General features: G+C 39.3%; 1 protein-coding gene across 1 annotated transcript; it reads right to left on the bottom strand.

Moving 5' to 3' along the window:
• Positions 1-11,987: 11,987 nt before the first annotated feature.
• Positions 11,988-12,783, bottom strand: LOC127252824 (uncharacterized). The gene is made up of 2 exons (XM_051277153.1): positions 12,093-12,783; positions 11,988-12,025 (listed from the first exon to the last, which is right to left on the bottom strand). Exons 1-2 carry the CDS (start codon positions 12,781-12,783, stop codon positions 11,988-11,990), a joined length of 729 nt encoding a protein of 242 aa, XP_051133110.1.
• Between the last annotated feature and the right edge of the window lie 350 nt (positions 12,784-13,133).

The following is a 13,133-nucleotide window of genomic DNA, read 5'->3' as shown; positions in this document are numbered from 1 at the left end:
AAAATCTAAATTATATGATGTTATTTCTTTAATACAAATAATTTATTATTTCTTTTATGGATGTAAAAATTACAATAGTTTGTGGTTTTCAGTTTTAAATAATAAAATTTTAAATTGTAATAATTATTTGATATGATAGTATAAATAGGTACTAATGTGATAGTTTTTAGTTGTGTCAATTTGTATATTTGGGTCATATTCGTGTTGAATTGAGCTATAGGTGTAACAAAAATTTGTCAACCCGAAACCCTAGACCCAAACATAACACAAATTTTTTCGAGTCATCCGAAACCCAAACAAATCCGACACAAAACTGTTATGAGAAAACGAGAAAGAAAGCAAATAAAGAACACAGAGGTTTTACGTGGTTCGGTGACGGTGTGTCAACCTACGTCCACGGGCAGGAACCGGAGAGATTTTATTATACTGATTCAGAGATTTACAATGTGTCATCCGACTAAGAACCATAGTTGTCTATTTATAAGCACCCCAAAACACCCTAAACCCTAAGCCTATTTGTTATTAATTAGGATAAGCCCAAAAGGAACCCTGCCAATTGAAACAGCCCTTTCGCTTTGGTTTAGGGTCGGGTAGACCGCTAAATCCAAGTCACAGGTCAACAATCTCCACCTTGACTTGGAGTTTCTCCAACCGCCAAAGGTTCGTCAGTATCTCTCAGTCGTCTCCTTCCTGCCAGATGCCCCGAGAGGGCTTTACCTCCTACGAATATTCACCAAGTTCAAGCAGTACTCAAACTTCTCCGTCGGTAGCGCCTTTGTCAACATATCAGCTGGATTGTGTTCTGTAGCTATTTTCTGAATAGAAAACTTGTCTTCCTCCAGAACATCACGGATAAAATTCAACCTTACATCAATATGTTTGGTTCTCTCATGATACACTGGATTTTTAGCCAAACTCAAAGCACTTTGACTATCACAGAATAACACCGGTTTTTCCACCTTCAGACCCAAACTCTGTACCAGACCATATAACCAGATACCCTCCTTAATACCTTCAGTCATTGACATGTATTCCGCCTCAGTCGTCGACAATGCAACCGTAGGTTGTAAAGTAGACTTCCAACTGACTGCACATCCAAACAGAGTGAAGATAAAACAAGTTAGTGATCTTCGTTTCACCAAGTCACCCCCGTAATCAGAGTCTGCATAGCCAACAAGACCATCACCATGGCCTTTATCATCATATACCAGACAAATATCAGACGCTCCTTTCAAATATCGCAAGATCCACTTTACAGCTCCCCAGTGAGCTTTACCCGGATTAGCCATAAACCTGCTCACCACACTAACCGCATAAGCGAGATCCGGTCTCGTACATACCATCGCATACATAAGACTTCCAACTGCACTTGAATATGGAACCGTCTTCATGTAATTAACCTCTTCATCTGTAGCCGGTATAGTGCTTCGATCAAGTTTAAAGTGTGCCGCCAAAGGGGTACTTACCGGTTTGGACTGATCAACAGAGAATGCCTGCAAAACTTTCTCAATATACTTTTCTTGAGAAACCCACAACCGTCTTGCTTCTCTATCACGCCAGATCTCCATACCAAGTATTTTCTTTGCCGCACCCAAATCATTCATCTCAAACTCACCCTTTAATAGTTCAAGTCATTAGTTACAGCCATGTTCTTAGCTGCAATTAACATATCATCCACATACAACAGCAGATACACAAAGGAATCAGTAGAAACTTTCTTCGAGTAAACACAGTTATCAAACTGATTACGAGTATAACCATTAGACACCATGAATGAGTCAAATCTCTTGTACCATTGCCTCGGAGACTGCTTCAAGCCATACAGAGATTTCTTTAACAAGCATACCTGGTCCCCTTTAGAACTGTAGAACCCCTCCGGTTGAGACATGTAAATCTGTTCTTCTAGATTACCATGAAGGAATGCTGTTTTTACATCAAGCTGCTCCAGCTCCAGATCGAAAGCACCCACCATTGCCAAAAGAACCCGAATGGTTTTGTGTTTCACCACAGGAGAAAAGACTTCATGGTAATCAATTCCTTCCTTCTGTGAAAAACCTTTTGCCACCAGTCTTGCCTTGAACCTAGCAGGTTCAACACCAGGAATTCCCTCCTTTCTTTTAAAGACCCACTTGCATCTCACTGGCTTCACCCCTTTTGGTAGTGCAACAAGATCCCAAGTCTTGTTCTTTTCAACAGCCTGCATCTCTTCATTCATTGCCATAATCCAGGTTTCTGCATCTTTACTCGCCGCAGCTTCTTTATATGTCTTTGGCTCATCAGAGCCAAGATCATCACCAACCGCTAGTGCATAAGCAACAGAATCCATGTCACACGTATTGACACATCCTGCAAACCTAGCTGGTTTCTGAATATTTCTCTTTCCCTTTCTTGCTGCTATGGAATCTTCAACCCCAGTACCAGCGTCATCAGCTTCCCCCTCAACCGGTTTCCCTTGAGGTTTTGACTGATCTGGTTGATCGGATTGATCAGTAGTATTATCCTGCTGCTTTTCCTCTAATACAACTCTGTCAGGAGTCTCAAACTCCACCCTCTGGTTAGCACCACAATCTTTTGCACCTGCAATACTTTCACAACCTCTACTCTGATCAAGCATAGCAGATTCATCAAAGGTTACATCTCTGCTAATAAGAAATTTACCAGGATTTTTACCTTCTGTACACCACAGTCGATAACCTTTTACTCCTGTTGCATACCCTAGAAATATGCATTTTACCGCCCTCGGCTCCAGCTTACCATCATTCACATGAGCGTATGCAGGGCATCCAAATATTCTTAGATTAGAGTAATCAGAGGGTTTACCGGACCATACCTCTTGAGGAGTCTTTAAGTCAATTGCAGTTGATGGAGATCTATTAACCAGATAGCTAGCAGTGTTTACTGCTTCAGCCCAGAATTGCTTAGACAAGCCAGCAAATATGCGCATACACCTAGCACGCGCCATGAGGGTTTGGTTCATTCGCTCTGCAACTCCATTTTGCTGTGGTGTGTGTCGTACAGTGCGGTGCCTCACTATACCTTCTTTCTTGTAAAAATCATCAAATGGAGCGTTGCAGAACTCCAACCCATTATCAGTTCTTAGAGTCTTGACCTGTTTACCCGTCCGTTTTTCAACCATGGTCTTCCACTCCTTGAACTTCCCAAACACCTCATCTTTAGTCTTTAGAAAGTACAACCAGACTTTTCTCGAATAATCATCTATGAAAGTGACAAAGTAAGAACACCCGCCCTGCGATTTCACCAGAGAGGGACCCCATAGATCTGAATGAACATACTCCAGAATTTCTTTTGAAGTGTGATGACCGGTACTAAACCTCACCCTGCGTTGCTTCCCTTTTACACAAGCCTCACAGAATTGAATTTTACCTATCATATCCCCACCAAATAAACCCTGCTTGCTCAACACAGACAACCCAAGCTCACTCATGTGACCTAATCGCCGGTGCCACAAATTTGTCCTATCATCATGTTTATCCAAGGACTGGGATACCGCCGCCGTTCCCATCACTGAACTGCCCTGTAGAAAATAAATTCCATGCTGCAGTTTTCCCTTCATCATTACCAGCGCACCTTTCAGGACTTTCACCCACTCACCTTCACCATGATATTTTAAACCATTCTTGGCTAAGGTGCCAAGAGAAATCAAATTCTTTCTGAGTTCAGGAACATACCAACAGTCAAATTTCCTGACAGTACCGTCATGCAATTTTATCTGCACTACCCCGCTCCCTTTTATGGCTAGAACCCCATCATCACCTAACTTCACCGTTCCATTCCACTCCTTAAAAGAAGTGAGTAGATCACGAGAGAACGTCATATGGTGAGAAGCACCGGTATCCATAATCCAGGAATCAGCAGTACTAGCACTACACGCTGTCAGAACTTCACCAAAGTCGCCATCATCAGAACTGTCTTGTACCACAGCAGCACTGCTGCCACTGTTACTAGAATCAACTTTTGTATTTCCCTTCTTTTGTGGACAATCCCTTTTAACGTGCCCTTTCTCCTTACAAAGATAACACTTAACTTTGCTAGAGGATTTTGATTTTGAACGCGACCTCCCATTCCCGTTACCCCTCTCCTGTGGTCTTCCCCTACCTGCAAACATACCTGAACCAGAACCCTCATCCAGAGAAACCTTTCTTTTCAATTCTTTGGACATAAGGGCATCTTTCACATCATTAACAGAAATTGTAGTTCTACCATATAGTATAGTATCTACAAAATTCTCATATGAACCAGGTAGTGAACACAATAAAATTAGGGCTTGATCTTCATCATCTACTTTAACCTCAACTCCTTGAAGATCAAGAATGATACGGTTAAAGGTATCAAGATGATCCTTTACCTGAGTACTTTCGGACATCCGGAGGGTGTAAAGACGTTGCTTCTGATATAGCCTGTTCGTGAGAGAGTTGTTTTGGTACTTCTCACACAGTTTATTCCATAACCCAAAAGCCGTTGTCTGATCTACAACCTCCCGTAACACCTCATCAGTAACTGACAGCAAGATCGCGGAATGAGCCCTTGCCAAAATCTCTTTATTTACCTCTTCCTTCGTGTCTTTAGGAAACTTGTCTTCTCCCTCCAACGCAGCCGCACATCCTTGTTGAACCAGAAGTGCCCTCATCTTGACATTCCAGAGCGTGAAGTCATTCGACCCATTAAACTTCTCCAGATCAAATTTATACGAGGACATCTTCAATCAATGGGATATGGCTCTGATACCACTTGTTATGAGAAAACGAGAAAGAAAGCAAATAAAGAACACAGAGGTTTTACGTGGTTCGGTGACGGTGTGTCAACCTACGTCCACGGGCAGGAACCGGAGAGATTTTATTATACTGATTCAGAGATTTACAATGTGTCATCCGACTAAGAACCATAGTTGTCTATTTATAAGCACCCCAAAACACCCTAAACCCTAAGCCTATTTGTTATTAATTAGGATAAGCCCAAAAGGAACCCTGCCAATTAAAACAGCCCTTTCGCTTTGGTTTAGGGTCGGGTAGACCGCTAAATCCAAGTCACGTTTCAACAAAAACAAATCCGAAGACTTTACAAAAAATTAAATTTACCTAAAAAAATCCATATTTAATTTAATTTTTTATATTATTTTCCATTTAATATAATATAAACATTATAATTTAAAATTAAAAAAATAGTTTCAGGTCAATCCGAAACCCAAAACCCAATCTAATTTTATATTTTGAGTTATCAGGTCTACTGAAAACCCGACTCGGACATAGACACAATTTTTCCAATTCGTGTAAAAACTCATTCTCTTCGTCAAAATTGCAAACACATCTCCCAAAATCATGCTTAAAGTTTTAGTACTCTACAAAGACACCACTCAAATGTATGACAACATTTTGATAAATATGTTAAATACATAACTTACAAAATAAAACAAATTAGGGATAAAATTATTCTATAAAAAATTAGCTATATGTTACAAAAGTAAAAGTTTAAGTTTATTAAACTATTTATGCCTAATAGAAAACCTGTAATGAGTCTCAGGCCACCTCGAAGCCCATGTATTTTCCATTGCTTGATCCTGATCTATCAAAATGGTAGTCGGCTTTCTTCCATACATAGTGCTAGCGAATGTGTCAAACAACTACTGAAATGAGGGAATAGTCTCATCGTATTAAAGTACTGTGCCAAAAACTATTGTTTGCATGGGTGAATAACACCAACAAACAAGACCAATAGATGATTTTACCTAATTTTTCTATATGTAGTGTCAAAAGAAACTACATCTTCAAAATCAACATAATCTGCTCACATTCTCCCGTTAGTCCAAAATATGTTGATAATCATACTATCTTCATCCAGTTTAATGAAATACGAAAATTTGAGTCTCTACTTTGCATCCCTTGCAAATATTCAAGCACCCCTCCACAATCTCCCACCTTAAAGTACTTTGTCTTATTCGATTGCAAGTAATTTTTAATGTCTTGTCTTGTAAATTCCAAGCTATCCCGGCTACCGGCTTCCTTAATTATTAAATCATGTGAGACTTTTGGAGCAAGTTCCACGTGCTTGGCTATATCAATTTGTGCAGCATGAACCTCATGTATCCTTCTATGCAACCGAAAAAATGAGTTTTTTTAAGACTAGTGAGATGATGAATGTTTTCAAAATTAAACTCAAACAATTCGTATTTATCGTTATCCTTCAATTGAATTCTTATCATTTCCTTCCATCCGAATCTTGTTTTTGCTCATGGAGCTTTTATATTGTTACTTTATTTTATTTTTCTCTATTGTACCTTCGGCACTACAATAAAACATTCTAAATTATAGTAGTATCTTTCTTGCTCGATCTCTATGAATTTTGTGTCTTTTCATTCAAAAACTTGTTTTCTTAGTATAGGCTAAGTAAAACTGATAAGTTTCTTCTTCATTGTCAAATTTCTTTTCAATTTGAGGTATTTCTTCGATAGAAATATGATGATTATAGGACCGATCATCATTTTTCATATTCGTAAATTCAATCTACGTGAAGATAAAGACTTATTCATGCCTAATCCATCTATCTTTATTATATATAATTTTCAAATTCAAACAAACATCGTTTAAAAAAACTAATAATTTACCATCACCAAATGCCCGATTTAATTATAAAAATTTGAAACAATAAATGAAAAGTAAATAACTTTTTAATCCAGTAACCCTATTTTGCACATAATACCAATAAGAATTAATAATAACTCATAGAATAGATGAGGTGAATGAGTTCGATTGTGGCCTAAATCGAGATAAGAGGCAGAAACCGAAGTGAAGGAAAAAAAAAAAAAAGGAGAATGACCTTGAATTCAGTCATTACTTTTGTGTTTGTGTTGGAGTTTGGATTTTGAGTTGGAATTTGAATAGTAAAATTTTTGAATTTGAATAGTTATACGATGTGATATAAATAGGTGTTGATGTAATGTTTTGAATATAAAATTAATTTTTAGCATAATATAAAATATAAAAATAGGTATTTGATTTGATGTTTGTTGATGAAAAAGAAAATGATGAATAGTGAATTTAAAATTCAATCCCCAAACAAACACAATGTAAGGAAGGTGAGGAGTGGGTCGGACGGTGGAGTCTGATTCGGAGAACATAGTAGGGAATGAACGAACTGGGAGGAAAATGAGAGGGGACTGGTGTGCAATATCTAATAAATTAATAAAATTTTGATTTAAAGCAAAATAAAAATATATTTTCATCCGTTTCATATAATGTGTTTTTTTTAAATATAATTATACATTTTAATCATATTTTAAAATTCATAATTTATAATTTTTTAATTAAATTATTTATCCATCTTAATTTTAATCTTAATCTATAATTATTTTTATTAAATAATAAATATTTTCACTAATACCCTTTTTAATTAATTACTAATTACACAATACCTAACTTTCATGTCTATAGGACAAATTATCCAGGAAGGAGGAGTATAAGTTAACAAGTACATACTGTAGGAACACGCCGGTGAGGGCTGTTCATTCCCACGAATCGTTGTTGGATGCCAACGCGTACATACATGGTATTAAACGATCCTAAGCATGCTCCTATAAGAATGAACTAGAGATGTACCCTTTTTGGAACCACCAACAGCAATCACGAACAGGTTGATTCCGCTAGAGACCTTCCAGACTGTTCCCGAACCCCGCTCGAACACCGGATGGGCGGCGATCTATCAAACGGAGGGAGACGAATTTTGCTCTTCGTGAAACCCTAGAGCTGACGGCTTGCACCTGTGGTTTTCGCCTCTTTTAAAAAAAACGTCACTAGGGTTTGACAAAGACCGCATATTAATAAGTCTCCCAACAGGTAATTGGGCCAGACCGGGGATCTTTAGAAGGTGTTGGGCTCGGGCTCCCTTATAGATCCAAATCTCTATATTCAGCCCTGAATATAATTCGAATCATAAAATATTAATTCATTCCATTAAAGAATTAATATTGCACTCCCAGCCCAACCCAAATTGAATCTGGGCTTCTATTAAACTTAATTAATTCCCCATGTTTAAGATGTTCCACATCCATTAATTAATTAAATCTTCTGACAATTTAATTAATTAATATCTTTTAATTCCTTAAGTAATACCACTCAAAACTTATTATTGTACGGATTAAATCCACCTGCAGGGTTTATACAATAATCCTTATTGAGTTCCTTAAGGGGATGTCATCAACCTGGATGTCCAGGACATGGTGCCTTAATGATAATAAATTAATTACTATGCGAATAATGTAGTTGCCCAAAATACGAAGCATATTGAATCACTAAGGATTCTCACTTATGGTAAATTAAAGCAACGAACATTTATTCCATATATTTAATTTATTTCATCTAAGGTTAAGAATTAACAGAGTTACCGAGATCTTGGTTCTTCAATGTCAGAATAGAAGAACATATCTCAACTGTGATCCTTTCAATGTGACGCAGCACATTAGTGTAAACTAATAGTCAAGACAAACTAATTCCAAGTTTACACTACAACTTAAACCGATGGTTTTGTCCATAACCATCTCAGTTGTGAAACCCATTTATATTTAATAAAGAACTGACAACAAGATCTTCTGTGTGATCTCCACACACCATGTTGTCTACAATATTAAATAAGTGGACATGCTAATATATATAAAACATAAATAAAAGCAACACAATGTGAAATGACAATTTATTTATTCCAGTTAATAAGGAAATTGAATAATACAAAAGCGTACTAAGAGTTTGCTTTACAGTATAATCCAACAATCTCCCACTTATACTAAAGCTAAACTTTTAGTATACAATGCAAAAACATGCTCTCCCACTTATATTAAAGTCTAGCTGCAATGTATCGTAAACCAAGGCCGTCTACGTGTTTCTCGAAAACCTTAATGGGTAAAGTCTTCGTGAAGGGATCTGCCAAGTTGTCCAACGATGCAATCTTAGTGACAGCTATGTCTCCTCGCTTTACGATGTCTCGTATGATGTGGTACTTCCTTTCTATGTGTTTACTTGCTTTATGAGCTCTAGGTTCTTTTGAGTTTGCCACTGCACCAGCGTTATCACAATAAATGATTACACGCTCAGGCAAACTCTCAGACACCCCTAAGTCATACAAGAAGCTCCTGAGCCATACAGCCTCTTTTGCTGCTTCAGAAGCAGCAACATACTCGGCTTCCATGGTAGAATCTGCGATGCATTTCTGCTTTACGCTTCTCCATGAAATAGCTCCGCCTCCCAAGGTAAACGCATAACCCGAGGTTGACTTTCTCTCATCTCGATCACCTTGAAAATCTGAATCAGTGTAACCCAAAGGAACTAGATTGTCAGACTGGTAAACCAAACTATAATCTCGAGTTCTTTTCAGATACTTGAGAATATGTTTTACCGCAATCCAGTGTCCTTGACCAGGTTTGGACTGATACCTAGCTACCATGCCAACAGCATAGCAGATATCAGGCCTCGTGCACAGCATGGCATACATGAGACTTCCTACAGCCGAAGCATAAGGAATGTTAGCCATCTCATCTATCTCCTTTTGTGTTTTAGGACACATATCCTGAGATAGAGCAACTCCATGTCTGAAAGGTAAGAATCCTTTCTTGGAGTTCTGCATGCTGAAACGGGCAAGCACAGTATCAATGTAGGCGGCTTGAGATAAGCACAACATTCTTTTCTTCCGATCACGAGTGACCTTCATACCAAGAATGTACGATGCATCTCCCATGTCCTTCATTTGAAACTGTTCAGAAAGCCATACCTTTACGTCTAATAATATCTTGACATTGTTTCCAATGAGAAGAATATCATCTACGTATAGTATCAAGAATACCACTACGTTTCCGTTGCACCTCTTGTACACACAACTTTCACTTGGACATTGCTCAAATCCAAAGGATTTGATCACCTCATCAAAGCGAATATTCCAAGATCTGGAAGCTTGTTTAAGTCCATAAAGAGACTTCTTTAGCTTCCAGACTTGATGCTCTTGGCCTTTCTTCACATAACCCTCAGGTTGCTGCATATAGATGTCCTCATCCAGATTCCCGTTAAGGAATGCTGTCTTGACATCCATTTGCCAAACCTCATAGTCCATGTGACTTGCTATGGATAAGAGTATCCGGATTGACTTTAGCATGGCTACTGGTGAAAAGGTTTCATCATAATCGATGCCCTCTTTCTGGGTAAAACCTTTTGCAACCAACCGTGCCTTGAAGGTAGTAACCTTCCCGTCAGGTCCTCTCTTACGCCTAAAGACCCATTTGCTCCCAATGGCTTTCTTGCCTTTGGGAAGGTCTTTGAGGTCATAGACCTCCATAGCATGCATGGATTCTATTTCTGAATCCATGGCCTTATGCCAAGAATCTGCATCAACATCTTGGATTGCCTCTTTATAGGTACAGGGATCAGGTTCTTGTTCATCACTGGGGACTGAATCCGAGGACTCTCCCACTAACAAGAAACGACTGGGTAATCGAGTTACCCTCCCACTACGCCGAGGCAATTCATATGTGGTGACATAAGGGTCAACACGCTGTGCAGTTTGTTGTGGTATATCTTCTTGTACACTTGGTACTTGATTGTCTCCCCTTAATTCGTAAAGAATAATTTCACTTGGGGTCTTATGCTCATGCATATAGTCTTCTTCTAAAAACCTGGCATTGGTGCTCACCACTACCTTCTGGTTTTTAGGACTATAAAAACAACCCCCTCGTGTTCCTTTAGGGTATCCTACAAATAGCCGTACTTCCGTCCTAGATGCCAACTTATCAGCTTCCTTGTCCAACACGTGTGCTGGACAGCCCCAAATCCGAATGTGGTTCATGCTGGGCTTTCGCCCGGACCACAATTCTATTGGGGTTTTAGGAACTGATTTGGAAGGCACATAATTCAGGATGTACGCCGCTGTTTCCAAGGCATATCCCCAAAACGAGATGGGTAGAGAAGCATAACTCATCATTGACCTCACCATTTCTAAAAGAGTCCTATTCCTCCTCTCTGCCACGCCATTCTGTTACGGAGTACCAGGCGCAGTCAACTGGGATGTAATCCCATTCTCTAACAAATATTGCCTAAATTCAGCGCTAAGGTATTCGCCACCACGATCAGACCGTAATGACTTGATACTTTTACCTTGACGGTTCTCCGCTTCTGCCTTGAATTCTCTGAACTTGTCAAAGCATTCAGACTTGCGGCGCATCAAGTAAATGTATCCATATTTTGAGTATTCATCTGTGAAAGTCACAAAATACTCAAAACCACCCCTAGCTTGAATTGACATAGGCCCACATACATCAGAGTGAATCAATTCTAACACTTCATTAGCCCTATTTCCCTTGGCCTTAAAAGGCCTGGAGGTCATCTTGCCTTCCAAGCAGGACTCGCAGACTGAGAATGGTTCCACTTGGAGAGAGTCCAAGAAACCACTGCTCACTAGTCTTTGGATCCTCCTAAGGTTGACATGACCCAATCTAAGGTGCCAAAGATATGTTTGATTCGATTTAGAAGATTGTTTTCTTTTTAATGATGAAGATGCATGAACTTGAGTATTGGTTTCAGTTTGATGCGCACTAGTAATAGTATAAAGATTGTTTTCCAATGTGCCAGAACAGATAACAACTTTGTTTCTCATAATAAAAACGCTTTTATTAAAAACAACTGAATATCCATCCACAAAAAGTTTCGAAACTGAAATTAAATTCTTTCTAAAACTTGGCACATACAAAACGTTCTTTAAAACTAAAACTGAATCAGAAAAAGATAAATGCACATCTCCCACTGCAACCGCTGCCACTCTGGTTGCATCTCCCAAGCTTATGATAATCTCGCCCTCACTCAGCTGCCTTGGTGGCAGGAACCCCTGCATTGTACAACAAACATGATCAGTGGCTCCTGTATCTACTACCCAAATACTGGTAGAACTAGCCGCGAAACATGTTTCAACAAGCAAAGTAGAAGACGTACCATCTTTGCCCTTCAGAAGGGGACAATCAGCTTTCCAATGTCCTGTCTTGCTGCATTTAAAGCACTTCCCCTTTGGCTTCTTCACGCCACCAGAAGGCGCGACCGACTTGCTCCCACTATTTGCAGCACCCTTTTTCTTGGCAGGCTTTTTCTTCTTCCCGCCTTTCGACGTAGAAGGTCCAGACTGCGTAGAAAACAGCGCCTGTGGAGTCCTACCCATGAGTCCCTCCGCTGCAACCAAATCCACAAGAAGCTCGGCTAAAGTATAGTCCTTCTTGGTCAAGATTGTGTTGAGACGGAAATTCTCGTAGGACTTAGGGAGTGAGTGCAGGATCATATCGATCTTGGTGTCAGCATCGATTTGACCCCCGAGCAGCTCTATCTCATTCAGATTTTCCATCATCTTGAGAACATGCTCACGCACAGAAGTTCCCTCTGGCATGAAGGAAGTCATAATCTTCCTCATTGCCTCAAATCGAGCAGCCCTATCTGACTCACCAAAGAGCTCCTTGAGGCTCAACATCATGTCAGTAGCAGTAGGAAACTTTTCAACCTGCAATTGCAACATATTGGTTATTGACGCCAATATGTAGCAACGGCTCATTTGATCAGCCCTATGCCACTTCCGATGAGCCTCCCTTTCCTCTTCAGTGGATTCCTCAGTTAAGTCTGCTGGAGCAGGGGTGCTTAGGACGAATTTATAGTCATCCGCAGCAAGGACAATGTCCAGATTTCGTTTCCAGTCCAAATAATTCGGACCAACGAGTTTGTTTTGATTGAGAACAGTCATAAGTGGATTGAACGACATTTTGATAACTGAAATAAACAAACAGAAACATGCAAACACGTAAGCAGTAATTCACATTAACACATAAGCATAAAATCATGGGAAAACCTCAAAAACCACGAGATTATACATATCACGACAGCTCAGTAAATCGCACATGCAAGCCATGTTATGACGGACGTTTACACATGCATTCACCAAACAGGCAGCTAGCCTATAATTTCATTATCTCATCAACTTATCCTTATGACGAATGAAATTAATTGCCGATACTTTAGAACTGGCCATGTGAATTAAAACAGGGACCCCGTTGGGGGGTTATATCTAAAATCCACATCTAAGTAATGACCATAATTTAACGCCAAGGACAA

This window comes from Andrographis paniculata, unplaced genomic scaffold (genome assembly GCF_009805555.1).
Source record: "Andrographis paniculata isolate CXL003 unplaced genomic scaffold, ASM980555v1 Contig49END, whole genome shotgun sequence".
Taxonomy (NCBI): Eukaryota; Viridiplantae; Streptophyta; class Magnoliopsida; order Lamiales; family Acanthaceae; genus Andrographis; species Andrographis paniculata.
The sequence above is the reverse complement of the archived record's forward strand: the minus strand, read 5'-3'. Positions and strand labels throughout refer to the sequence as shown.

What these genes read in the sequence shown, in the direction of transcription:
- LOC127252824 (XM_051277153.1), bottom strand. Translation starts at nt 12,783, where the DNA reads ATGTCGTTCAATCCACTTATGACTGTTCTCAATCAAAACAAACTCGTT. An exon ending in GAAAAAGGGTGCTGCAAATA is followed by an intron (nt 12,026 to 12,092) that starts GTGGGAGCAAGT and finishes CTTTAAATGCAG; the next exon opens with CAAGACAGGACATTGGAAAG.